The sequence below is a fragment of the Urocitellus parryii genome, chromosome 4 (genome assembly GCF_045843805.1).
Source record: "Urocitellus parryii isolate mUroPar1 chromosome 4, mUroPar1.hap1, whole genome shotgun sequence".
NCBI lineage: Eukaryota > Metazoa > Chordata > Mammalia > Rodentia > Sciuridae > Urocitellus > Urocitellus parryii.
Genome location: NC_135534.1, coordinates 23,295,776 through 23,323,745, shown reverse-complemented (window position 1 = coordinate 23,323,745; position 27,970 = coordinate 23,295,776). Strand labels below are relative to the sequence as shown.

The following is a 27,970-nucleotide window of genomic DNA, read 5'->3' as shown; positions in this document are numbered from 1 at the left end:
GTATAGTTTGGAAACATACTTCTCATGTGATTTTAAAGGTTACCTCTGTTTAGCTTAAAACCCTTATTTTATACATATGGAAACTAAGTTTCAGAGACTAAGTTATGTCTTTTAGTGGAAGAGGTAGACCAAGTTTGGATCTTTGGCTTCTTGTATTATGTTCTCCATTACATCATGCTGTTAATTATACTTAAAATATTGTGGTTGGATAACTGAATGGTACATCTAGAAATTTTATCCCCCAATCATTATCAGAATAATATTGAGAGAATAAAAAACTAAATTTATAGTATGACTGTTTGTAAGAAGTTACTTATTTTACAGTCATTAATCATTGAATTATTTGGAGGACATGAACATTTTGGTTAAAATGGATTATTCCTTTTTATTACTTAATATACAAACGTATATACAACTTCCATATGTATAAACACTTCAGGTCAACTTTGAATTAGTAAACTAATAGCTAAATGAAACTAAATTAAATAAAACTATCTATACTTATTATATAAGCTTTGAGTAAAGACAACTTTACAATAATATTTGACACATTTTGTGAATAAGTAATGAAATGCATCCATTTTTGATCCTTAGAACTATTATGAAGACACTGAAACCTGGCAGGGTTATTCAGGATCACCCAGTGGGCAGTAAAGAAGAGCTTCAGTTGCAGGCCATCCAACTGCAGGTCTAGTTCTCTTTACACTCCTGGGTGATGTTTCTTGTGATATTTCCAAGTAGACCCCTGCTTATCCTTTATGGTATTAACCTAGAATTGTAAGGCTCCTTGAGTGTGTTCTGCAGCATTGCCACATTGTATCTCAGTTAATCTGTCCATCCGTGCTTAGTGTCCTGTTACCTCCTTTGAACCACTCTTCTTGGTTTCTAAGCCATTTTAAGTAAAATAAGGTTTACTTAAACACAGGTACTACAAAACCACAGCAGTTGATCTGATAAACAAAACTAAATGGCCAACGGGCAGGTAGGATGTACATTGTGGATACTGTGGACAAAGGGATAGATCATATCCCAGGCAGCATAGAACCAAACAGCATGAGGTTTCATCATGGTACTCAGAATTTAATGTACGATTTAAATTTGCCAGTGGTTTATTTCTGGAATTTTCCTTTAATTTTTTCAGTCCACAGTTTACAGTGGATAAATGAAAACTCAGAAAATGAAGCTGAGAATAAGTGAGGACTGCTCTATTGAATTTAATATCTTTTTGATAAAAGGGCCTGTTGCAGGGAAGTTTGAAAACCATTGCCCTAGAGAGCACCACCCTGCATCTTTTCTGCCAGGCCGTATTGCTTCCTTTCGACAGGGTTCTAATTTAGTCCAAATATCTCTATATATGTAGCTTTTCATCCTCCTCAGAGCAAGGCACGTCTGCTCTCTAAAACCCAGTCATCTGCTGGTCTCTCTATCCCTTCCTCTTCCCTAGTTCCTTGGGACTTGTTTCCACAGCAGTCTTCTGATACCATCTCAAACAGGCACTATGTAAAACAAGTTTTGTTCAACCCACTAAAATATTCAGCCCAGAACATTTCCTTTATCACAAGAACCTTAATTTACATTTTCTTTTGAAAATTCAAAGGATCTGCTAACCCCGGGCACAGCATTCCTGTCCAGAAAACTGTCAGCTGGAGGCATGACCCAGTTGTCCTTTAGATGGGGTGTGGTGTGTCCTGTTTGCCACAGTTCCTCTCCTCTCGCACAGTATGGGCCTGTATACTTTTAGCATCGCTCACTTAGTTGACCGACTTGGCCCTGAGAACACTGGAATTTGTAACCTCTATTATCCTTCGAGGTCTCTTGGCGTTGCGGCACATGTAGTGAGAAGTTGCACTTTGTTTGCAATAGCATTGTAGACTATTTGCAAGACATGTAGACCATTTTATCTCTTGGGTTTGCTTATTTTCAGTGAAATATATTTCTCCTAGTAGGGTATGTTTGTACTTTATATTCTCCGTTAATTTTACTTTTGTCTCATACTAGAATCATACTTATAAATGTGAATACTAAAAACATATAAATTTAAAAAATAGGATAACCAGAAATACATATGTATAGGTTTTAGTGAGTGATCAGGGTGAAGTAATTATACTGTACTCCTTCGTTCTCCCCAGAGGTAACTAGCATCATATTTAAAAAAAATATATATATATTTAGTTATAGATGAACAAGTACCTTTATTTTGTTTATTTATTTTATGTGTTGCTGAGGATTGAACCCAGAGCCCCACATGTGCTAGACAAATGCTTTACCGCTAAGCTACAACCTCAGCCCCTGACATCATATTTTTTTAAAAGAAATAAAGGTATTTAATTTTTTTTTTTTTTTTAGTTTTTGATAGACCTTTATTTATTTATACGTGGTGCTGAGAATCAAACCTAGTGCCTCACACATGCCAGGCAAGTGCGCTCCCACTGAGCCACAGCCTCATCCCATAATTTTTAATATTGTCATTTAATTTTTACTTTTTAAAACTTCATATAAACTACATGATACAATGTTGTGGGTTTGTGTGTGTGTGTGTGTGTGTGTGTGTGTTTTAGTTTTGGCTTCTTCAACTCTAACTGTGAAATTCATCCATATATTTACATGTAATGATAGTTCTTTATTTTATTTTGCTATATGAATATACCACAGTTTAGTTACCTGTTAATGGGCATTTGAATTGCCCCCAGTTTGGGGCCATTATCAGTAACACTTCTTTGAATAATCATGTACATGTTTTTTGAATTCTTGAAACATACCAATAGTCTCTTTCTCACACACAAGACATTGCTGTTTCTTTTAGGTTCTTTGACAAAGAAGTATCAAAGACAATGATTAAGATCATTCTGCAAATACTATAACAGACTCTGGATTAACACCTAGACCTTCATTCGTTATGTGTGCTGTCATCTTAAAAACAAAACAAGACAATAAACATCTAACAAGACTGCAAGGGCTGGGGATGTAGTTTAGTGACACGCTAGTGTCCTGGTTCCAATCCCCAGCACAAAAACAAACAAAAGCAACAACAACAAATAAAACCCCAAACCAGGTTGAGACTGCAGATCTCTTTTTATTTTCAAGTCTTAACTTTTGGTATTTTTTATGAACATAAACACATTTGTGTACATATTTCAAATACTGAACATCCAACTTTTCATTTAATTGCTTTTAAAAATTGTCAACTGTATAACTAAAAGAACAAATAAAAAATTTAAAAGAAAAAAATTGTCAATGTACAAAGTTTTAAAAATTTGTTTACCTGGAATTTCCCTTGTTTTGGCATGGTGCCAAGTGGTGGCATGGCACCTCATTATTAGTGAGGAGACTCAAAGTACATTTAAAGATTGTTAATGATGATGGAGACTAAATATGCTGCAAATTACTTCATTAATTGGAAAATAAGCTATCTTTAAATTACCCTTCTCCTCACTCCTGTTTTATCTGAAAGTTCATTCTTGAAAATGTCATAGAACAAGTGTGTGTTTGTATAAATTGACTCGTACTATTTTAAAGAAATCATGAATTAGAATATTTTTGTATTTTTGGCATCATCTTCTTTCCATCACCCATTCACACACACAGTACTGAAACTTAATTGAATTTTCTCTTGGCATAGTTACAAGATGACTTCTGCTGGAGGGCTTAATGTTACTTAAACCATCATTTAAATAGCAACATTGCCTCTGGGATTTTTATGCAATGCAGCTGTTTATGGTAGAGGAAGGAAATTAAGTACTGCTATACAGAATTTTAGGAATATTAATATATTTTAAAAGCAAGTAAAATGTCCATGTGTTAGCTTGTGGTCCTGTGTGAATGGAGAATAAATCCTTTGTGAAGTTATTTTTTCTTAAATTCAACAGAGAGCATCATGGGAATGTGGTCTGTTTCTACTCTTTTTGTGAAAGGGTTTTTTTTTGTTTGAGTTGACAGGTTCTTATGAACGGTTTTGGATGGAAAAAGAAAGCTTTTGAAGATATCCAGAATTTCTTGAAAAATATTTTATGGGGAAGATTTCATCTTACTCAATTTAAAAAATATTTTGTAGTCTATTTATTTTTCCAGATAGACTTGTTAAAAGAACAGAAAAATTGAACAAAAGGTGCAGAGATTTCCCCATATATACCTGATGCTCCCATACACAAACAGCCTCCCCCCTTATCAAAATATGGCCTCAGAATGGCACATTGGTTATGACCTATGAACCTATATTGACACATCCTTATCATCTAAAGTCTATAGTGCAATATAAGTTTTTATGGTCTTGGAAAGAATAAACTTAGATCTCTAATTTTTGTTGTATATATACTGCTTGTAAAGTTTTTCTCTTAGATGTCTATATCTGGATTTCTTAGCATATCTTCCTTTGATGTTTTAAAAGTGCAAAGAAAGTATGTATTTTTTACCTTTTTATTCATTTTTAAAAGTTTTCATTATGTCTTCAAAAATATGTTTTATTATATATGAGTTTCTTTTCTGTTCCTCTGTTGTATACTGGCCCTAGACTGAAAGGGATCCATTTAGATCCTGTGTCATATAGGTGTATTCTCACAGAAACTAGGCTGTTGATAGAAATGAACCAGGTGGCCTGCAGTGGGTGAGGCAAGAGTGAGTGTTGAGGCCTGGAGAACCAAGGAGCTTGTGCCCCAAGTAGAGGGTCACACTGTTTAGGGCTCATTAACCTATGGCCCATTGTTTTCATCAAGTCATTATTTCTATGATGATTAAATGTGTTAGGGATTATTATAAACACCTTACTAGATATCAACTCATTTAATCCTCAACCCTTTGAGATTGGTACATATATTGTTCCCATTTGAGAGATGATACAAGGACTTACAAGTATAATAGATGTCATTCCACATTATCCAGTGAATTTACCGATACAATTAAGTTCTCTAATCAGCTGGCTTTGGATGATTCAGAAGAAAGATTAGTTAATGGTGGTTCTGACCTAATCAGGGGAGCCCTTTGGTCCTTGACCTTTATGTCCAAGTCAGAAAGCTTACTGTGCCCTGTTAGGTTCAAAAGGGAACTCTTAAAATATTGACAAGGATTTAGGAAGCGTCATATAAATTTGTGGACCTTGAAACCTGATTTTGTCAGAGGGAATGAATCTTTCAGGATGAACTTGCAGGAAACCAAATTTAATTTGCTGATAAAATTAGATGCCAACCAGAAGAATAGGATCCTAATTAGAATAAGTTATACTCCATCATATGAATAGTATGTCAAAATACACTCTACTGTCACGTATGTCTAAGAAGAACAAATTAAAATTGAATGCCAAACTTTTTTTTTTCTGTTTTAAAAAAGTTTTGTTTTATCAAAAACTGGTGCAGATCCCTTTTGACAGCTATACAAGGGAAGCCAAAATAAAACCAGAAGCTTCCTTTACGAACATGCCATCTCCACCAGAGTTTCTTGTTTGTGGACATCGCTTGAAGAGAGCCTGGTACCTGTTGCCATGGCAAGAGCCCTCTGTCCTCTCATCAGCACTTTTCTTCATTATGTGTTCTACTGTCTGCACCCATGATCTCTTCATAGTCCTTGAAGTCCTGGAAGTCAAGTGTTTTTTTTTTTTTTTTTTAAACCAGGGATTGAACTTGGGGGTTTTGAACACTGAGCCCCATCCCCAGCCCTATTTTGTATTTTATTTTGAGACAGGGTCTCACTGAGTTGCTTAGTGCCTCAGTTTTGCTGAGGCTGGCTTTGAACTCCAGATCCTCCTATTTCAGCCTCCCGAGCTTCTGGAATTACAGGTGTACACCACTGTGCCTGGCTATTTTTTTCTTTTAAAATTAAAAATACTAATTGCTTTCTGAAGTTAATCAGCCTATTAACTCAAATTATGCAGAACTATAAAAATTGAAAGTTGATCAACCCTTTGCTATACCCAAACCACAAACACATAAATACCTTTTAAACTGGCCATTCTACTTCTAGAAATTTTTCCTAGAGAAAAGTTTGCTTAACTGCACAAAGTTTTGTGTACAGATTGTTTAAGACAATATTGTTTACAGTAGAGGAAAAATGGGAGCCTAAGAATCTGTCCTTGACTCCCTCTTATTTCCCCTTTTGAGCAGAGACTGGGCATGAACCTAACCCTCACTGGAGTTAGTAAGAATTGCTATATTGCTCTGTGTCACCAGACCATCTTATACATGGGCAGAGAGTCCTTCTATACCTTGATGTGGATGATTAGAACTACAGCCCACGTGATTTATCACCTGTCTTGACCATAGTCACAGGGCTTAAAATTGGTTACCAGCATCCACACATATTATTGAAAGCTTTGGCTAAGTATAGATCTTTAGTAAATTGCTCAAAATCTCTCCATACCTTCATGCTTTTGTTGCTTGTGGGACACTTTTCCTGAATTCGTTGTGAGACCTTTCTCCAAGGTGGTCTTCATTTGACTTATGGCCTCCTTGGCTTATGATTTATTTTGCCTACTTTATTTGTGCATGTTTTGTTTCTCTCTGCTGTCTTTGCCCTGGGGAAGTCTAAACAGTACCTATAATTGCTTCTGATCAAAGTGTGCTTTTAGCTTTGGTAGTGGCAAATGTAAACATTCTGCAGTTTCCCCCATCATTTTGTCTCTGTTCCCCCCCCCCCAAATGTTGGAGACTTATAAAATTTCCTCTGAATTTACCAAGTTCACCCTTTGTTTCTCCTAACTTGCCTTGATGCATTTTCCTCCTTCAGTACAATGAATTCTACTTTAATTTTTTTTAGTATTTATTTCTTAGTTGTAGTTGCATATAATACTTTTATTTTATTTATTTATTTTTCTTTTTTTTTTAAGAGAGAGAGAATTTCAATATTTATATTTTAGTTTTCGGCGGACACAACATTCTTTGTTTGTATGTGGTGCTGAGGATCCAACCCCGGCCACACGCATGCCAGGCGAGCGCATTACCGCTTGAGCCACATCCCCAGCCCATTATTTATTTATTTTTATGTGGTGCTGAGGATCGAAACCAGGGCCTCACATGTGCTAGGTGAGCGCTCTACCACTGAGCCGCAATCCCAGCCCCATGAATTCTACTTTTTATCTGTGCCCACTCAGTTTGACTGATTAAGTAATTTTGTGAGTGTGAATTTATGGATTAAGCAGTGGAGTGACACATTTTCAAGAGAGAAGATGGCAACTGGTTACAATAGGGATCTGAGTTTTATAGGGTTCAATCAGATTTAACCATAGCAGAGTGTGTCCAGGCAGTCAGGGGAACAGTCGTAGGAGGGGAAATGGTGAAGGTCCAGAGCCCATTGTTTTCCTCCTCTCCCTGAGACCCGTAGTCCTCCTTTTCTCCCTGGGGGTTGTTGTTTTTCATTTCTCCCTGGGGGTTGTTGTTTTCCATGTCCTTCAGGGAACATGTCAAAAAGACATAAATGCTATCTTGAAGGGACTCCCACTAACCAAGTCTAGACAAATTGAGCACTAAAATTAAAATGATGGGAACAAGTTATAATGCATTGAACAAGATAGGAAATCATGAGCTCATACTGATAATGGTAAATAAATGAATTAAAATTTTGATGAGGAATGAGATTTTATACAGCCTCAAAGTACTTTCTCACAAATGCCAAAATATGTTTTAATTAAAAAGGTGAAAACCAGAAAGTTTACAGTGGAGGAGCCTGGCAAACACCACCTTAATAAGGAATCAAGTTTTCCTCATCAATAATGGGACAGAACAAAATTCTTTGTCACCCAAGAGGATACAAAGAGAAACACAGCATAACTTCTTTGATGCTCCTGCCAAAGGAGCATCACCTAAATCTAATTATAAGGAAACATACACACCCACACTGAGGGACACTGCAGTGTAATTGGTCTGTAATCTTCAACATTGTCAAGGACATGAAGGTCAAAAAAAGATGGTAAGTCTGCTCCAGGTGGAAAGAAGCTGAACAGAACAGCAGTGGCATGCATCGGGCTACTCTGTGTCAGATGCTTTTGCTGTAGAGGACGTTATTGGGCCAGTTATTATAACGTATCAATGTTAATCTCTTGATTTTGATGATTATATTATTTAGGTCATATTATTTAATAGGAGACTGTTTTTGTCATAAATATATATGAAAGCAGCTTCTCAACCTTTTTGATCTCAGAACCTCTTCATAGTAACTCTTTTCTTTTCTGTACTAGGGAATGAACCCAGGGGCACTTTTACCACTGAGCTACATCCCTAGCCCTTTTTTTACTTTTTTAGAGATGAATGTCTCACAAGTTGCTTAGAACTTCACTAAACTGCTGAGGCTGGCCTTGAACTTGTGGTCCTCCAGCTTCAGTCTCCCCTGCCACTGGGATTACAGGTGTGCACCACCACATCTGGCAGCGCTTTTCTTTTTTACAATTTTATAACATACATTTGTTTGAAATATCTAAAATGTGTGTATCTCCAGAGGGGAGAGAGAGAATGCAAATTGGTGATTACAGGTAGGGAACATAGGGGAACAACTGCTTAGTGAATATTGAGTCTTTGGGGGGCAGTGGAAATGTTTTGGAACTAGAGGTGGTGGTTGTTCAATATTGGGAATGTACAAAATGCCACTGATTTGTTCACTTTAAAATGGTTAATTTTGCACTGGGGATGTGGCTCAGTGGTAGAGTGCTTGCCTAGCAGGTACAAGGCTCTGGGTTCCATACAGTAACTCTTGAAAATTATGGGGGACTCCAAAGAGCTTTGGTTTATGTCAAATACAGATATCAGTGTTTATTTTCTCATAAACTCAAGTGGAGAATTTTTTAAAATAATTATTTAAAAATAACAGCAATGAGTCTATTACATGCTAGCAACACATTTTTTTGAGGAAAATAATTATATTTTGAAACTATTTAGTAAGAATAATTTCATTGCTTATACATTTTTTGAAATTTCTTTAATATCTTGCTTAAGAAAAGAGTTGGGTTTGCATATTTACTTTTGCAGTATGTTAATTTGGTTGAAGAACAAGAAGAAAATCTGGGTTTATGTAGATACATAGTTAGAAAAGAAAAAAGCATTTTATAGCCTCTTCAGATAATTGTGGATATTCTTTTGATAAATCAGAACTGTGAAATCATATCAGTGAGTTTTTTATATTCAGATATATTAAAATGCATTGACCCATCTCAAACTTTGAATAGGACTTGTATCCATCAGGATGTTATAATTATGCTTTGGAAAATATTTGTTCCTGAGATTTATTGATTTTTCCAAATGTTGATACATTACACTACAGAATAGTGGTTTTTAAAATTTTTTGTTTGTTCTTTTTAGTTATACATGTCAGTAGGGTGTATTTTGACGTTATCAAACATACATGGAGTTCAACTCCCATTCTGTGGTTGTACAGGATGTGGAGTTACACTGGTTGTATATTCATAGATGAACACAGAAAAGTTATTTCTGATTCATTTTACTGTCTTTCCTGTTCCCCCCCTCCTCCCTTCCCTTCCTTCCCCAATTCCCCTTTTTCTAATCCAGTGTAGCTTTCAATCTAATCAGAAGTCTTTTCAAATTCAGGGTGGTGGATGAAAGTTTTCCAGGACTCCAGTTTTCATTTAAAAGTTGAAATTTATCATGGACACCAGAATACTGTTGCTTATTTTTCTTGAAGTGACAGGTGCCACTTCATTTTGGAGAATATGTCTGCCAAATCTATAAGCGTAGTTTTTCTGTAAGTTACTATTTCAAGTAAAATGATGTTGCTTGGAGAAAAGGGGACTCAGGACTCAGTTGTAAAAATGTTTTTCCTCAAGACAGCCATTATATTAGGTATATAGGAAAATGTGCAGGCTCTCTGCTTTGTCACATAGAACATTAAAAAGTTGTGCTTTCAAGAGTAAAGATTTAATAAAATTAATTCTACTACTTCATTAGGGAACATTCTTAAATGAAACTGACTTGTTTTCTTTCTTATACAATATGAAGAATACTGTGACTTCCAATACCTCTAGGTGCTACTACTTTGATTCATATTAAGATTCTAGCAGTTTTACCCACCATTGCTTTTGCCAGCACAGGAAAGAAGGCAAAGAATGTCTTAATGTTTCTCACTTTCAGGGACTCTCAGTGGTCAGGGAGCAATACATTGAAGTATTTTTGAGTGTTGGGTAGCATATCAGCAGTTTTAATCTAAAGCTTCATGGAGAAGAGTTACTAGCATAATGTTTGTAACTTTCTTTGAGACTATTTAAAAAAATTTTTAAAAATACTTAAATGAAGACCTTTCAAATTGGAAATGGACATTTATGAGAATAATTCAAATAGCAAATTTCATTAATATACTGGTTAGTCTTGTGCATCTTAAATGACATCTTGTTATTTATAGAGTTCTTGGCATGTAGTTGATGCTAAGTAATTAGTAGTTGTTACTACTGTTTTGTTGGTAGAATATTAACTGCAATATGTTAGAATATTAACCTATATGTGTTATGTGGTGCCACTGTCTTAGGATCAGGATGACTTGTATTAGATTCTTATTCTTTGTTCTAAGAATACTGAAGTACAAGATTGTATGTCAACCAGCTTTGCTTTTATTTTGGTTTAGTATGTGAAAACTATGCTCTTTCAACAATTTAAATGAAAAGGGCTGTTTTTCTGTGTTGAACAGAATGATGACTCTGTTCTTGGCATGTTGTTTAACTATATTAACCTTAAAATGTTAATTGCAATGGATACTCATTCAAATACCTGACATTGAGCTCCCCAACAGAAACCAGAGGTAGATTTCCATATTTGAAAGTCAGTGTTGTGTTAATGCAGAGGGTAGTCCGAGGGATTTTCCTAAGTTCTTTGGGAGTCCTTACTTTTGAATCCATTTTTGTTTCTTCTATATTTCTCTTCTAGTCAAGCACTTTGTCCTAAGCAAGGTTCCACCTATCTGTATAGAAGAACCATGGCCAAATATTCCCTATGTGAAGTCCATCAAGCTCATGCTCAAGGGAATGAAGGCTAAAAATAAGAAGAAAAAGATCAAAGATAAGAAGAGGATGAAGAAGCCCAACTTGATGTTGGAATCTGGTGGATAATGTCCAACTTTAGTGAAATTTCAGGAACTTTCAACATTGAAATGGATAAAGGAACCCATATCCATGCACTGGACAATGGGAGCACTACATAAAGAGTTGATGAGGGGTCTTCCAGAGCAACTTGGTGCTGTCAAATTGTCAGTTGGATTCTGGAATTGCCTTAAATCTGGATATAGGAATTACTTTGGTATAAATTCAGATGGGCTGGTTGTTGGTTGTTCAGTTGCAATTGAACCAAGAGAACAATGGGAACCAGTCTTTTAAGATGAGAAAGTAGCTCTATTGGCTTCAAATAGTTGCTTTATTCGATGCAACGAAGCAGGAGATGTAGAAGCAAAAAGTAAAACAGCAGGAGAAGAAGAAATATAAAGATTAAGTCCTGTGCTGAAAGGGAAACGAAGAAAAAAGATGATATCCCAGAAGACAAAGGAAATGTAAAACAATATGAAATCAACTGTGTACAAAAATTTCAGGCCCTGTTCAGTGTGGTACTCCTGTAATCCCAGAGCTCATGAGGTTAAGGCAGGAGGATTGCAGCAAGTTCAAAGCCAGCTTCCGCCATTTAGGGAGGCCCTAAGCAACTTATCAAAACCCTGTCTCAAAATAAAAAGGGCTGGGGGTGTGGCTTAATCCTTAAGTGCCTCTGGGTTCAATCCTCAGTACCAAATAAATAAATAAATAAATAAAAATCAGAGGTTCTAAGACCACAAAGTAAGTAAAGAAGATGATACAGTTCTAAATTGGCTTAGAAAGATGGATTTTTATGTGAGACACTTCTGGACAGGAGAGGCAAATTGAAAACTGATAGATACTGCAAATGACCAGGGAGCCACCCCCGACCTTTTGTTTTTTTCTGAATAAATCATTCATTGGCAATAAATAAATAAATAGCTGATATTTAATTTTTATGGTTTTGATTTTTTTTCAAAAGTTTCTTTAATATATAAGCAACTGTTAATATATCTTTTTCTTTCTTTTTAACTTAGTGGTAGATATTGGCCTAGTATGCATGAGGCCCTGGGTTTGATCCCCTGCACTGAAAACGACAACAACAACCACACACACACACACACACACACACACACACTCTCTCTCTCTCTCTCTCTCTCTCACACACACACACACACACACACATACACAAATACATACACAAATAAAATAAAAAGCCAAAATGACAAATCCAGATTTTGAAAAGAATGCTTTTTTCCTTATGGTGTGATTTCACAAAACCAGAATGGGATATTTGTACAAGCAAAGTGACAGGTTAAAATAAAGAGGTTTCTTAAAAGAAAAAAAAAAATTAACTCATTTAGCATTTTTAGAAGAAAGGTATAGTGTGACATTTGACTTCTAATTTTAGTTCTTGTTATGTTTGAAAGAAGAGGGGAGGAGTATTACGGTGGATGACACAGATCTCTTTTTCTTGTAACTTGATTTTGAGCTTACAGCTATCCTGCATGGAAAATTGGTCAGCTCTGGCCCAAATCACATTGGTTATCATTTTATTTTTCAAGCCAACAAAGAGACATAAGATGCCTCAAGAAAAGACTCACTCTACTCAAAAAAAAAAAAAAAAATAGGAACACATTTTACTATATGATAAAAAATGCTGAGATACACTCACAAGAACATTGAGAACATTGCTTGATATGTAAATCCAGGAAGACTGTTTCCCCCTAAGATGTGATAGTGTGTTAACCAGATTTCTAAAGCAAATGGATGAAACCTCGTCCTGTCTCTCCCTGAAGTTGTGTATCTAATGAGTGTAAATCCTGTGTCCGGCTCTGAAGTCTTCCCACACTGGTCTCCTTTTCCTCTGCTGTTTTCCTTGGAGCCCTCCTCTCTCAGGGAACTAAAGCAGCTGCTTTGTCCTTTCCCTGCCACCTGTTGCTTTTCTTAACAGGCTGTGGCTCCTCTACACTGTCACATCATTTCCGACCTAAAACAAACAAAAAACCCCCCCAAAAGCCTACGTGTGATCTTGGCACTTCCCGGCTTAATAGCCTCTGCTAAGTGCTTACAGCACACACGATGAAATGTACACTTGTTCCAGGGCCAACTTCTAGGCCTGTGACCTGGGCATTTGTACAGGGCCCTGCACTTAGAAGGGCCCACACTTGGTTCAATGCTCTGCTGTCACCGTCTTGAAGTTCTTCATCACTTTTGAACAAGGAGCTCTGCATTTTTATTTTTCACTGGGTTCCACTAGCTATGTAGCCAGTCATGCTTATCGTGGCACGTACAGCCTCTGCCAGCGTCCTCCTACCATGCCTCTTGCACTTCTCCCTGTGCACCACATACACCAGCCACAGGGGTTCCTACAACATGCTGTTCCTTTTCTCCAGTTTCTCCTCTGCATGGCTGGTTCCTGCTTTTCCTCAAGATTTCCACCCTAACAGTACATCCTATTTAAAATCCCCCTCTGCAAGCAAAAGGGAGTTCCTTTCTCTTTAATGCTTTGTTCATGTTTATTAGAGCAGCAGTTGGGTTTCCACATATCTCCTTCACCAAAATACGACCAATTTGAGGGAATTAATTATTGTGAAGCCTGGCATGCGGGCACTGCTTAGTATGTGTTTCTTGATCAATCAAAATATTTATTGAACTCCCATAATGTACCAGGTATTGTTGGCTATAAGTATATAGCAATAAATAAGAAAAACACAAAACCAGACATAGACCTTTGTAAAACTTGCAGGTTGGTTGCCTAGTTCTAGATGCCCATGCTCTTGAATAAGTGAATGATCACACACTGAGATTTTCAGGTAGTAGTTTAGGATGGGTAATTTTCTGCCTCCTTGACTAGTGGTTTTGGGGGTAGAGTGTTACAAGCTCTGGTTACAGGAATCTTGCATTTGGAATCTGTCCTACATTATTTTGTGACCTTAAAGAGAAAGGTGGATGTCACCAGGGTCGTGGACTTCCTTCGTCAAATCTGAGATGCTGTTGATCTTGGAACAATGATGTGGCTTGTGACCATTAGTAAAGAAAACTTGCCAATTAAACTGATATGCAGTCAGTTGTAACATCCTGATCTCAAAGATGAAAAGTGAATAAAAATGTAAAATTCAGAATCACAAAAATGTGATTCAGAGGTTAATCACAAGCAAGTTGAGTCAAAAAAAGACTACTTGGACACTAAGAGCAAGGCTTAAAATAGTACATCATGACACTGATTCCATGGATGATACTCTAATAAATAAATTACTTTTTAAAATAGAGCTGGAAATTCATGGCCAGCTTTTTTTTTTTTTTTTTTTTTAAATGCAACTGATACAAAGGGGTAAGAGTTAACAGGATAGTTAATACCTACAGCATCCCATGCTGTCAAGGAAAACCAACAATGTCAAGCAGCCTGCCATCACAGGTAGTCCTTATGAGAACTATGTAGGGTGGATGTTATTTCTTATGGTGTATAGGCTAAGAAATGGAATTCTTTTAAGCTAAAAGGCCTAGTGAAGGGCCCTCCACCAGCAGTTACTTGGACTGGCACCCAAGTCCAGGGCTTCCAGTCGCATCCCATCTCTTACCAAGAAACTCTGCTTCCATGTTACTAGCAACACCATCTTGGAATCAATATTAGGAAAAGTTTTGTTTATTTCTTTTTTTCTCCTCTCAAAAAAATAAATTCAGATGCTTCTATTGGCAGGTCTTTGTTTTCCAAGTACAGAAAATAAACATTCTTATCTGAAAATTTTAAGAGTGGTTTACCCAAGAGTCCACAATTCCTGAACCAAGTGTAGAACTCAGAGCTTTCAAAAGAAGAGAACCTATTCATGCCCTATGAATAGAACAAATTTAAATGGTAGAAGGTTTTTATTTATTGCAGGTGGTTGTTCTAGATAAAAAGGCTGTAATGAATAAAATATAATAACCTTGGCTTAAAATAAAGAAGTACTTGGTTTGGGATGGAATCCTGATGAGCTGATTAATTTTTTTGGTTTGACTGAAAGTGGGTCTCTTCATATGAGATTAAAATTATCGTGAATATTTTTCAAGGGCAAAGTAAAAAAAAATAGACCATTATTTGAGTTGCATCTCTGGTAATTATAATTAAGTGAACCTTTAAAAATGGAGTCAGATGAATTATTCCCTTCCAGGGCACAATCATCTTTCCTGCAAACCACAGAAGGCAGGCATTCTCTGATGGGGAGTGTCTCACTCCATGAGATAGTGATGGAAGGATAGATATGCTAGGGCCTGAGGCTGGAGAGGTTGGGGAGAGAATACATAGGAAAAAGAAAGAAGGGAGAATTTTTTTAAAAATTCCTTTTTTTCTTTTGTTTATTATTTAAAAATTCTTTTTAAAAATTATTATTATAGAGCATTATAATTGTACTTAATAGTTGGCTTCATTTTGGCAAAATCACACATGCATGGAATCTGGTTTTCTCCATTTCAGTCCCTGGTGCGCCCACCTTTCCTCCGTTCTTTCCTCCTCTCATTCTCCTTACTCTGTTCTGCTGATCTTCCTTCTACTTGGGGACTTTTGCTCATTGTTTTTCCCTCAGAGAATACAAAAGCCTCATTGTGTTTATTTTAAATCTCAAAATAACATAAAACATAATTTTATGCAAAAATGAAGAGGTTTTTTTTTTTTTTTTTTTAAACATGCAAGATATGTGTATTGTTGTAAACTGAACTTAATGAATTTAGGTGTGAGGAGCTGAAATCGTGAGCTCTGGGTCCAGCTCTGTTTCCTTAAGGGCCTTTCCCTTCCCCTCTCTTCGGGAGATCTGGGGATATGGAGAATGGCCTGTCCATGACTCACATCCACGCCCCTGAGTTCAGCTCCAGCAGAACTTTATTCATGAGGCTGGATGGTTTCTAAAGTTTTTACAACTCCAAAATGTTTGAGTTTTTATCTGTCTCTCAGTTTATCTTATGCTTTGAAATGACTAGTAGTTTCCTATGTTATATCCTATGTAGACATTTCTTATCAGCATATGGTTTTATTTCTTCTCCTTTTTTTAGGGGACGGTGGGGGTTACCAGGGATTGAACTCAGGGGCACTGGACCCCTGAGCCACATCCCTAACCCTATTTTGTATTTTATTACAGACAGGGTCTCACTGAATTGCCTGGTGCCTTGCTAAATTGCTGAGACTGGCTTTGAACTCGAGATCCTCCTGCCTTAGCCTCCTGAGCCACTGGGATCACAGGCGTGCGCTGCTGCGCCTGGCCAGCATATGGTTTTATTTCTAAGGGAAGAGTTCAGCAAGTACCAAGAAGGTGGTTTTAATAAATCAGCTGTATTGGTCTAAATGTTTTTACTCATTTATTAGCAGAGAGGCCTTCGGTTTATGCCAGGCATTGTGCTAAGTGCTGGAAATATAAGAGTGACAAAGATGACAAAGAATGATCACTGTTTGTTAGGAAATTGGGACTCTTTATTTCATACATTATGGCAGGCTCCTTATAGGGTTACATAAAAGGTCTCCAAGAATGTCCCCAAGAGACTAAGGAGTTTTTCCTTGGAGGAAATGGATCATTAAAAAAAAATTGTCCACACAGGCAGCGGCACCACTTGAATCTTAAACAGTGTTACATTATAGGCAAGGTGGGGAAGGGTGACTGCAATAGAATTTTATAATGATGAAACCTGAAACTTAGGAGAAGTGGCTGTTTATTTGGAGCAGAGGTAGGGTAAAGGAGAATCAATATACTCTTTTTGGTTTATATAGCTAGAAAAATTTAAATAATACCCAAATTTATATAGATAAGACTTATTTTCTGGCATTTTCACAGTGTCCTCAGTCACTTAGGGGAGTTATTTGAGGAAAGTTTTTCCGAAGTCTATGAATAGTCTTAGAGGAAGACTGTTAAATTTCGAAGGAGGGGCCAGTTTGTTGAGCAAAGTGAAAAAAAAAAAAAAAAAAGGATGGCCAGAACTAGAAGTGTGTTGAGTTGAATATTGACACCCGTGGTTATCGGTGACATGTTGAAGTTTGAACATTAGAGAAGCCCACCGAGGCAAGCATATAAAGCAGGGTTTATTTTAAAAGGGGGAATACAGACTTCTGCGAGGGAGAAGCATAACTGGTATCCTGGCATCCCAAGAAGCGAGGTGTTCTGCCCTTTTTATAGGTCCCAGGCTTCCTTTGTTCTCCTGCCTTTCCCCCTTATCTTTCTCCTTCTTGTGTATGTGACTAGGCCCAGGAATCCTGGGTGGGAGGGCCCAGAGTGGGAAAAAGGTGGGCTGAAGGGGGAAGGGCAGGATGGAGTAGGACACATCAACAACCTTATAGCTCCCAGTGTGGTGTGGAGGGACAGTTCCTGGGACAGGTTACCTTAGCAACAGGTTGGAGCAGGTGCAGGTTCTTGATAAGGGTGGAGGAAGGGCTCTGAAGGAATTAAGATTTCAGTCCCTCAGGGGACAGTCTCCAACTTCCTAGACTCAAAATTGGCCTCCTTGATCCAACCTGACTCGATTTATCTATCTATACTGACTGCCCATGTAGTTCTGGCTGAGGTACAATATGATGCTCTTCTGAATGTGTTTATTACCTCTATTGATTTGAACCGAAACCTGTGTTAATTTTAATACTTAGGGGTGTTTCAGCAGCACCTTGAGACTACTTGTGGGTACAGTTCCTTTCCTGTCAATTGCAGACTCTTTGAACTAATTCAGAATACTCTGAGTCTAAAATAGCAATGTGACTGTGGAAATAGAATATCCATGATTATAGGTAATGGAATGGCTTGAGGCTCTACCACTGAGCTACATCCCCAGCTCAATGGATTCGTTAATTCTGTATTGTCTTTAAGAACTACAGATTTTACTGTCAGACAATTATACAATATTTGAATAAATAGAGAGCCTAGAGGGAATGCCACATTGTCATTCTTCACAAATTTAATTGAAGTGCTTAATGCAGACCCAATAGAAACAGACTAAACAGGTGAGAAAAAGCAGTAAATTTTTGTAAAAGAAGATCAATAAAGGAGACTTCACTACTAGAAATATTAAACCCTGTCTTAAAACTCATACCTAAAATTAATAAGATAATAAACAGACTCTATTTCTGGAATCAGAACCTGGAAGGTACAAGCTGTCCAGTGATTTTACATCCTCGTGGCGATGAGTCATTGACCCACCACTGGAAGGGCAGGTTCTTGGGTGAAGCAATTCCCAAAGGAATAACACCCCAAAATTGCTGGCTGATCACATTCTCACAGTTTTGGCAACAAAAGTTTCCTTACCAGCATTTGAATGGCTCATATTATGTCTGTTGAAGCCTCCAAATTCTGTTTGTGTATCTTTATCCTGCACACCTGTAGGGTGTTGACTGTATCTTATTACTGCTTCTACTCTGGGAAAAAGACTTGCCCACAGGCTATGTCATTCTTTGGGCCTTTGTGGTAGGCAAGGATGTGAGCACCCAGAAGCACCCACTCTGAAGGCTTTGATGAAGTGCTCATTCTTCCCGACAGGAGCTGTTGCTGGGTTGGGTCTTATGAAAAACCTTGGCTTGGAAGATTGTGAAGATGGCCATACAGCTTTCTCTGTACCATGTGTGTCTGGTACTTACTACACCCTTGTGTAGTCAGATCATTGTCCATTAGTCTGACATTCTATTGGGACAATAAGAGGCAGAGTGGTAGGCTGTGCGAAGGGGAAAGATGTGTACCCTTAAATCACTTCACTAATTCCTAAGGAAGCCACCCATTTTATCCTAAAAGCCAGCCTTTTGGAGTACTTGTCATAATTCTTGTCTGATAGCCTGGGCCCAGAGAGAACTGTTCCTCTTCTATTCTTACATATGTGTGCTGCTATTTTTGCCCCATACAACTTTATGGTGGGTGTGGGGTCAGGTCATGAAAACCTCACAACCCATCCAAGGGCCTCATCAAGAGCATGCACATATTGATTCTCAGAAAGGAAACGAGGGGAGTTTGTTGGATTCTTCTGAAGAGGCATCTTCAAAATGGTGGTCAAACAAGGCTTCTCTGAGAAAGTAGCATTTGCTCAAGGACTCAACAGAGATAAGGGATGCAGAAGAGCACTCCAGACAGGGAATAGTAGGTGTCAGCACCCCAAGGGCCTTTGGAGCATATTCTGTGTTTAGGAGTGTGAGCAGCCACCATTGTTGGAACTGGAGAGCAACTAGAGCTGTTGGAAATGGGATCCGAGAAGCGCTAGGCTGAGACCAAAGACTGCGGCTCTTACTCTGAGTGAGATGGTTTGTGAGGAGGGGACTGATATTATCTGACCTATGTTGAAAAAGGAAAAGGCCCGAAGTCAGAGACAATGAAGAAGAGTAAAGAAGAAAAAAGCAGTGTTGACTGGGCCAGAACAGGACTCTGGGGAATCCATGTATAAGTTCAAATTTTTAAACTTCCGAAAAACTTACTCCAGAAATCATTTACTTGTCCTAATGTGAATACAAAGAAAGCTTCCATGGGCATTTATTATTAAATCATTCTTTCCAAGAGTGTTGTTGAATTGTTTTCAGAAGCGTATCTGCACAGGACTACAGTAGTACAAGGACACTCAGCAAGTCCTGTAAGCTCTAGAAGAATGAATCTGACACAGGGATTGTGGGATTACTTTTATTACTACAGAGAGACTTTCCTGAACCTAACGCTAGTACAGAAAAATACTTTGTTTTTTAAAATAAATAAGTCAATTTATCTTATTTTATACTTGAATAAATTTTTACATACAGCAAAAAGTATCCTTCAGCTTTTTGTTTTGGGTCCCCCCATGTGAATCTTGAGCTGTAAAAGAGTTAGTGTTCTTTAGTTACTGGTGGTAAGTTCTCTTGAGTCATTTCTAGTAAGATGTGCTCTGAGCTCTAGTGAAATAACAACTCTGTGCCTGACTCTTCATTATGTAAACACACATATACCTCATGTGTACTGCAACAGGAAGAATACCTTTAACACCAAACAAGGTATTTTCTTGGTTGATTTTTCTTCTCTTCAATTTATGCATGAATTTTTACCTAGGGTCAATACTTTTCATTGAGTCTAACCAAGAATCCAGTCTCTCCTGAACCAGCTCTTTAGTATTAGACATAAATCCATTTAGGTCAAGAATGGATACTTCCTTTGAGGATTAATCCTGCAAATTCTGTGATGAGCTGACATTGATTTTGACTGAAGAAAGATTTATTTTTGGAAGCAGGATTTTAAAATTAATTCTTTTGAATTTTCAGCAGGTTTCAAAGAATAACATTTGTAGGGAGGCAGGCTGGGGATTGATGGGAAAGGGGGACCCGTGTTTATGGGATTCCTTCTGTTTGTTCACAGTATCACTTCAGCCCCACATTCTAAGTTGGGGGTGGTACTTTCATTTTCACAAGAGGATGCTGAGGCTCAAGAAGGACATGTGACTTGCTTAAAGTCGTTTTGCAAATAAGTTGGAAATAAAATTGGAACCGATATCTGGGTGACCTCAAAGCCCACTCTCTCTCTTCAAGGGGGCTGACTTGTGAAGGCAGAAGTAAACATTATACCTTACCTCAGATGAGTTTGTTTCTCTAGGGTCTCATTTCTGAAGCTGTTATTTCCTTCAGCTCTGTTTGGACTTTAATAGTCCTGTGCAAAGGAGAACACTGAGGTCTTTCTCATGTCATTTTAGAGATTTATTACTCTGTATTTTGTGTGGTTTTAAAATGTAGTGGCTATTAACTGTTAACCAAGCTCCAAAATTACAATAAGATCATATTCATTTTATTTCCATTTTAATAAGATGGACTTTTTGTTTTAATATATCACACTTTAAGGTATTTTACGACATAAAGACTTCCTCTTGAAATTCTAAAGCATCAATTTGCAATTAAAATCACAAAGCCAGTGATATTTAAAGCGTATATAACATTATGATATGAATCATGTTTTATTATTTGTACCTAAGGGTCTAAAAAGTAGTTTTCATTATTGATATATAAAAGGAGAACTGATTAAGGAACATCAGCGGGCTCTGTGACGACACTAGAATTTTTAATTGCTGAACTATTGTGTTGACTGTATAGCATCTTTTAGATGGTCTCATGATTGCTTAAAATTATCCTGGTCTAAATGTCATATCAGATTGGGAGGAAAAAAGAGAATGAAAGAATAATGCTATCAAATGCTCTAATCTTAATTGCTATGCATTAATTTTCCCTATCTTTCCTCATTTGTGTGTGTGTTTTGTTTTTTTTCTAGAAGAAAAATTCAAAGTGGAGACAAGGACCATTGCTGTTGACTTTACATCAGAAGATATTTATGATAAAATTAAAACAGACCTGGCGGGTCTTGAAATTGGCATTTTAGGTTTGTATTTTTGCTGCATTTATACTCCTTTGAATTTATTTTTTTTACTTTACCTTGTTTACTCTTTGGATGTTAGGTATTCAGAGGTAAAATGACTAGTAAGAAGAAAATTGTTTTATTAACACAATCGATCATCAAATGACAATAGTGTGTGTGTGTTTGAATCTTTATGTTAATTATACATTCCTGGCAATTGCTCAGTTTGGATTATTTTATTCCCAGTTTCATTCTTTATAGATTATAATATAGCTATATCTGAAGAGTCCTTTCAGATGAGTGTGAAGACCCATTTGTAATTGGGAAATTAGAAAAGTGTTCTTAGCCTTTTATTAATCATTCCTTACCTAGAAACCTTTTTTGATGTTTTTCTTTCCTGTTTCATCCCCATGAAGGTTTCATACCACAGGTATTCTGAATAGCTATTGTTTTATCCAAAAAAGAATAAAGTTTACACACACACACACACACACACACACACACCCCAAATGGAATATGCCTGGTTTACAGAGATTGGTGATTCACCTATGGTCTCATAAGTGGCACAATGGGGAGTGCATCTTTGGTTTGTTTTTTTCTAAGTCCACTAGTCTCTTTTATTACACTCTCATGTTAATAAAAACAGATGTGTTTGCTGAGATAGTGAACTTTGTTAAGGAAAAGATTCACCACAAGATATCAAGAGGGGAAATGGTCTTTGATAAGTTCTCTAGCATTCTTCAAGAGTCATTTCTAGAAACAGTATCTCTAGTCTAGAAAAAACACTTTATTACTAAATCTCTTTATCTCTCTGCCTAAAGTGGCGGGAACCTGGTAATTATTCTTGTTTTCTCTTTTGAGCTACAAAAGGAAAATAATGAAGAAAAAACAATTTTTACCCTTGTTTTTATTTTTACTTTTTATTTTGAGACAGAGTCTCACCAAATTGCCAAGGCTGACCTTGAACTTTTGATCCTTCTGCCTTACACTCCCAAGTAAAAATTTATCTTTCCTAACATTTCTTTAGTCATAAAGACCTATTCTCTTTCGTCATCTTACAAAAGAATTGACTTTTATATAATTTCTAGATAAGATAGTTTTTTTAAAAATCAGCTACACAAGTGTAGCCTTCCATGGTACACTTGGACTTATGGTTGACCCTGGCTTTGACATGCTATCCTTTCTTAACCCCTGACTGGTGCATCATACTTCATCATACCCCATCCTCCCACACACTGCACTTTCACTTACAGGAGAACCAGTAGGTGAAAGATGAATGAAATCACGGGTTTAGTTTTCCCTTTGTTTTACATGTTCTTCTGAAAATACACATGTTGCTGGAAAGTCTTTTTTTTTTTCCTCTAATTTTAGGTAGACACATATCTTTATTTTATTTTTATGTGGTGCCGAGGATCGAACCCAGTGCCCCATGCATGCTAGGCGAGCATTCTACTACTGAGCCACGACCCCAGCCCCAGCTGGAAAGTCTTTTACAAGTTCTTCTATAGCTTAGATCTGGAATACATTAAGCACCACTAAGATGTAAAAATCTTGTCTGTCTTTAAACTTCCAAATTAGCAACCATAACTTACTGGTTAGGATAGATGCTGCCACAGTTTATCCCAACCTCCCTTCAAACCGGTGATGGACTAGGAAATGAAGACGAATGGCTTAGGCAGGAAAGGGGGTCAAGAATCTACAACGAAAGGAGACTACTTGCTTTGACCTTGTTATTGGAGAATGACTTACTTATAGAAGTAGTACATTTCATCATAATTGTATTCATTTTAGCTGTTTTTCACTGTGCAATTGTGAAACTATAGATAATCTGCAGATAGGGCTTTGGAGACGGAAATTGTTGGGCATTGGATTGGTGCAGGACTGGAGTATTGGACAAGGTACCTTCAGCAGCTCTTTCCTGACCCAGAAAGATTTTGATTTGAGTTTCAGTATGATAACTAAATCTGTTAAGGATGGGTGTGCAGAGCACATGGTTCCCAACTATTTTCCCCTCATTTCTAGAATCCTAAGACTTGGGTAAGCACATAAGCATTGGCATTTGGACATAAGCACTGATGCTCTCCCAGGCCTCATATTCTAATGCAGCCATTATTCTTGTAGTCCAGCCTCTTAGCAAGTTACTTTGTACTCCTTTTCATTCATTCATAGTCATTAATTCATGAGTCAATGAACTGGAGTTACAACAATGAATAAGGAAAGCTACACTACATTATTTATATAGTATAATATTCTAGAAGGAAGGGCAGGTGTAATAAGAGGATAAAGGGGAAGGGGCAGTTGATTCAGGGAGAGATCATGATGACCTGCCCTAGTCAGTGGGATTCCAGAAATATTCAGGAAGTAGATGAAGAGGATTTGTGAGAGATTGCAGGTGGGATGAAAAAGAGGGAACTCATGGATGACTTTCAAGTTTCTGGGCTTCAGTGTTCACCTCAATAATACCACTTACTAAAATGAAGATTCCTGGAAGAGGAGTTTTTATGGGAGTGAGGAGTGGTTTGGGCTTTCTAGGAGAGCCACAATGGATTGTTAGTGTGATAGTTGGACATGTAGGTTGCAGGTCCAGTTTGGAGATTGATTATCTAAGAGTAGTAATTTCATGGAAGCAGTGAGACTAGGTATCATCATATAGAGAATGTAAAGAGAAAACTGAAGGTAGCTCTTTTGTGTTTCATTTTTTCAATCAAAGCCTGCCAGGAATGGATAGCATGCATGAAGGAGGAAGCTTTTTTTTCTTCTTTTGCCTCAATTCAGCACTGTTCAATAGAACGATTACACAAGCCACATATATAATTATAGCTTTTCTAGTAACCACATTTTTAAAAAAATAAAATGAAATAGATGAATTTAATTTTTAATAATGTATTTGATTTGAACCTGCTATAGCCAAAATGTTATCATTTGGACATATAATCAGTATGAAAAACTTATGAAATATTTTGCATTCTTTTTTGTAACTAAGTCTTTGAAATTTAGTGTGTATCTTACACTAACAGCACACTGCAGTCCTGACTAGTCACATACACAGTAGGCATATGTGACAGTTGGCTGCTACGATGGACATCTCAGCTCTTGTTCATCTTGGCTGTCTCTCATCCTCAGTTTTGTGGGAGAGCCATAAATATAATTTCTAGATTTTTTTCCCAGTGCTTTAAAGCAGTGGTTCTCAGCCAAGGGCAGTTTGGCAGTGATCAGCAGCATTTCTCATTTGTCACTAACTTGGGTGGTTCTACTGGCCCCTATTGGGTAAATGTTAAGGATGCTGCTGAGCCTCCCACAGCAAATTATTATTGACCTAAAATATCAGTAGAGCTGAGACTGAGAAACCTAGCTTTAAAGTTACTGTCATTAAACAGTTTGAGGGGCTGTGGGTATAGCTCAGTGGTAGAGTACTTACCTTGTATTTGCAAGGCCCTGGCTACAGTCTCCAGCACCACAAAGACAAAAAAAAAAGCCAACCAAAAAACCCAAACAAAACTGGTTCTGATTAAATACTTATATATCTTTAAATTTTGATTACAGATCAGTAACACAAGTAATTATAGCTAATGTATACATACTCCTTGAACGTGTACAGTGGTACTTTGACGTATTATCTCACAAACCGGGCTATAAGTTTAGTTTTCTTTCTGCTCTACCACAACTGTCTCTTCAGTCATCCACATTTATTAGGTAATATATTATACTTATATTGCATTATAATTTTGAAAACCATATCTGTGAGCAGAATTTTATCTTACTACTTTGTCATATTCCAATTCTACAGTGTCTTCTCTAGTATGGTCTAATCCTCTAGAATTTGTGAGGGGAGCCTGATTTTTTTTTTTATTTTTTATTTCCTCCCACCTGTACCATTACCTGGATTTCTAGCCCCTTCAACTTATTTCCCCCTTCCTTATCCCCATGTACTTTCACCTCTGCTCCTAAGGTAAAAATCATTTATTATCCTTCCTCCTTGCTTCTTACAAATCTCACCTTTTATAGATTTCTCTAAGATATTCTATGTATAGGTTAATTTCTAGTAAGACCTAGCAGTCCACACTATACTAAGTCATAAGATTTTTTTCCTACTGAGTATTAATGAAACTAGTAATGATAAAAAGAAAAATAAATGACCAAATATACTCTATTTGTTTGAAGAGCATTAACCTCCAAACTATAGTCAGTGCTTAATAAAGAAAATTAATATTTTTTGAATTACAAACGGAAATGCTAAAACCCTTTGTCATGAAAGAAACATTAAGTTTTCAATGAGATAAGTGGAAAGAAAACAGCCATGTATTGTATGAGTTTATCCTGAAAGGTTTCCATAACTTGATGAGATTCTAAATGCTTAAGGTGGGATTCTTAATTCTATTATATTAAAAAAAAAAGTAAGCATGTCTTTTTTCAGGCAAATATTAAGAAATACAGATTTAAGAAGCTTATAAAACTTCAACTATTTGGAGAAAATGACATCCTTACATCTTTGAATAAGCAAAAAATTGGTTAACAAAATATGATTGCTATAATGCTTACTTGATCCTCAGGCGAGACTCTCCTCTGTGTTCCAAATTGGTTTAGAGGGCTTTGCACAATACATTGCAGGGAGGCGAAATTTACCAAGGCCAAAGGAGTAGCCTTGGATTTGAAATATGCCACAGACAATACTTTTTTTTCAAATTCCACTACTGTGGCTTTTTTAACTTTGTAAAGGTGAGATTCTTTATTCTGGAAGGAGAAAGAAAGATCCTCTTGGAAAAATATAGTTACTTAGTTTGTGATTCAAATTTTTAAAAGCTCCTATAACTTTAGGCAAGCTTTCAATGCACGCTAGACAAGAATTTTCCCAAATGTTCTGAAGGTCCTTTCCACCTAGAGTGTCATGGTTTATGTCAGTTGAAAAATTGAGAGTATGAGTGAGTATCAGATGATCTGTGTTGTCATCCTGGCCAAGTGTGCTCAGAACTATATGTCAGCCATTGACTTGCTTCTGCCCACACTCATGGCCCATGATTTTAAGAGGCCCCACTTTGACAACAATAATATGTATCAATAGTAAAGCTGAATTAGACATTGCTGTGCCCTTTGTAAGTGATAATTGTCCTACTAACGTACTAAAAAGATAGTTCAAGGAGAGATATTCATCAGAGTTAAGATCAGTCAGATTGCTGTGTATATTTAGGTTTCCCAAGTTAGTTTACAAAAGACCCAAGTATTAGCTACTTAGGGAAAAAGGAGTAGTTAGCTTCCAAATGGCAGATTCCCAGATAATTGTGTTGGGATCGAGAAAGGGCTTCCTTGTAGTTGAGTCCTCAGAGGATCAAAGGAAGAGGAATAGACATTGACCTAGGAGAAGGACCCAAGGGGCCACAGAACTGTGCTGAGAAAGCTTGTGTAGGATTGGTTGGAAGGAAGAGAGAGTGGGCATACTAGGAAATTATGTAGCTTCCCCCTTCCAGTTGATCAAGGAAGTTAAGAATAGAGGAGAGATCCTCACTTCTGTAGGGGGTCTAGACATATATACAGTCTACCATTAATAACAGTACCTCTGAAAAGACTGATTACAACTGTCATTTACATCTTACTGGGATTGGTTTATTCATTTGATCATCTATCTACTTCTTGCTGGATAGTCGCCCTGAGGAAATTTTAGTTAATGAAAGATTGGGAAAATCATTTTGAAATGGAGGATAGACTTAAGAAGAAAATTGTATTGGCAGACTTGTGATCAGTGGGGTGCTTAGATGAGGAAAAGAAGGGCAAAATAAAGTTCGTTTAGAAGGCACCAAAGATAAACTTCATGTACTTGGAAATACCACCACCCCTTTCTTTTTCTGAAACCCCAAGTGTAAGCGGAGGCCATTAGGCCAGGAGTGTAGAAAAAAATTGTGGGACTGTTTAGGATGATAGTTTGGGGAGGGGTGGAGTTTCTCTGCCAATGCCAGGGTACTATTCTTGTGCTTTTTTGAAATCTTAAAGACACCTCTAAATCTTCCCTTTTGTAGTATTGCAGTCACATTCTGTCACTAACCACCCAGAGTTAGCATAGATGCCACAGGTTCAAAGGCAGTTTCCAACAAGATTGTCCTCACTTCAGATGCTAGCTGTTTAGGGGTCCCTAGGCCATCTGTACTTTTGACAAATTCCAGGGTCCCCGCGGGTTCCTCATGTTTGATAGTTAGCCAGGGCCTTTACAGAGCTCAGGAAAATGCTGTATTCACTACTAAAGTTTATTTATGAAGGATACTCGCAGGCTGAGGAGCTGAGGAGGCACAGAGCAGTTTGGGAGGGTCGGGAGCACAAAGCTGCTTCTGTGCCCTCATCCTGTGAGTCGGGACACCCTCCTGCATGTCTGTGCTTTCACCAATGAGAAGCGCCACAAGCTTCAGTATCCAGAGTTTGTAATGGGATTTCATTATGTAGGCATGATTGCTTAAATCATTGGCAATGTAATTGCACTCAATCCCCTGAGCCCTCCTCCCTTATCTGAAGATTGAACTGGCTCAAAGCCCCAACCCTCCAGTTTGATAGTTGGTCTTTCTAGTGACCAAACCCCATCCTAAGTCACCTTATTAGCATGAACTCAGTTGTGATCCAAGGGTCTACCATTAATAACAAAGAACTGCTCTCACTGAGGGTATTCCGAAGTCCAGACCTCCAGCCCATTAACAGAAGCCAAAGAAATTCTTTATTATACATCACC

At 37.3% G+C, this 27,970-nt stretch overlaps 1 protein-coding gene and 1 pseudogene across 1 annotated transcript in view; both read left to right on the top strand.

Moving 5' to 3' along the window:
* Positions 1–27,970, top strand: part of Hsd17b12 (hydroxysteroid 17-beta dehydrogenase 12) — a 148,547-nt gene that overhangs the window by 72,199 nt on the left and 48,378 nt on the right. Inside the window, exon 4 of the mRNA XM_026404751.2 lies at positions 21,181–21,288. Coding sequence (XP_026260536.1) covers positions 21,181–21,288 — 108 coding nt within the window. The remainder of the gene's footprint in view (positions 1–21,180; positions 21,289–27,970) is intronic.
* LOC113193700 (protein FRG1 pseudogene) lies at positions 988–11,847 on the top strand (annotated as a pseudogene).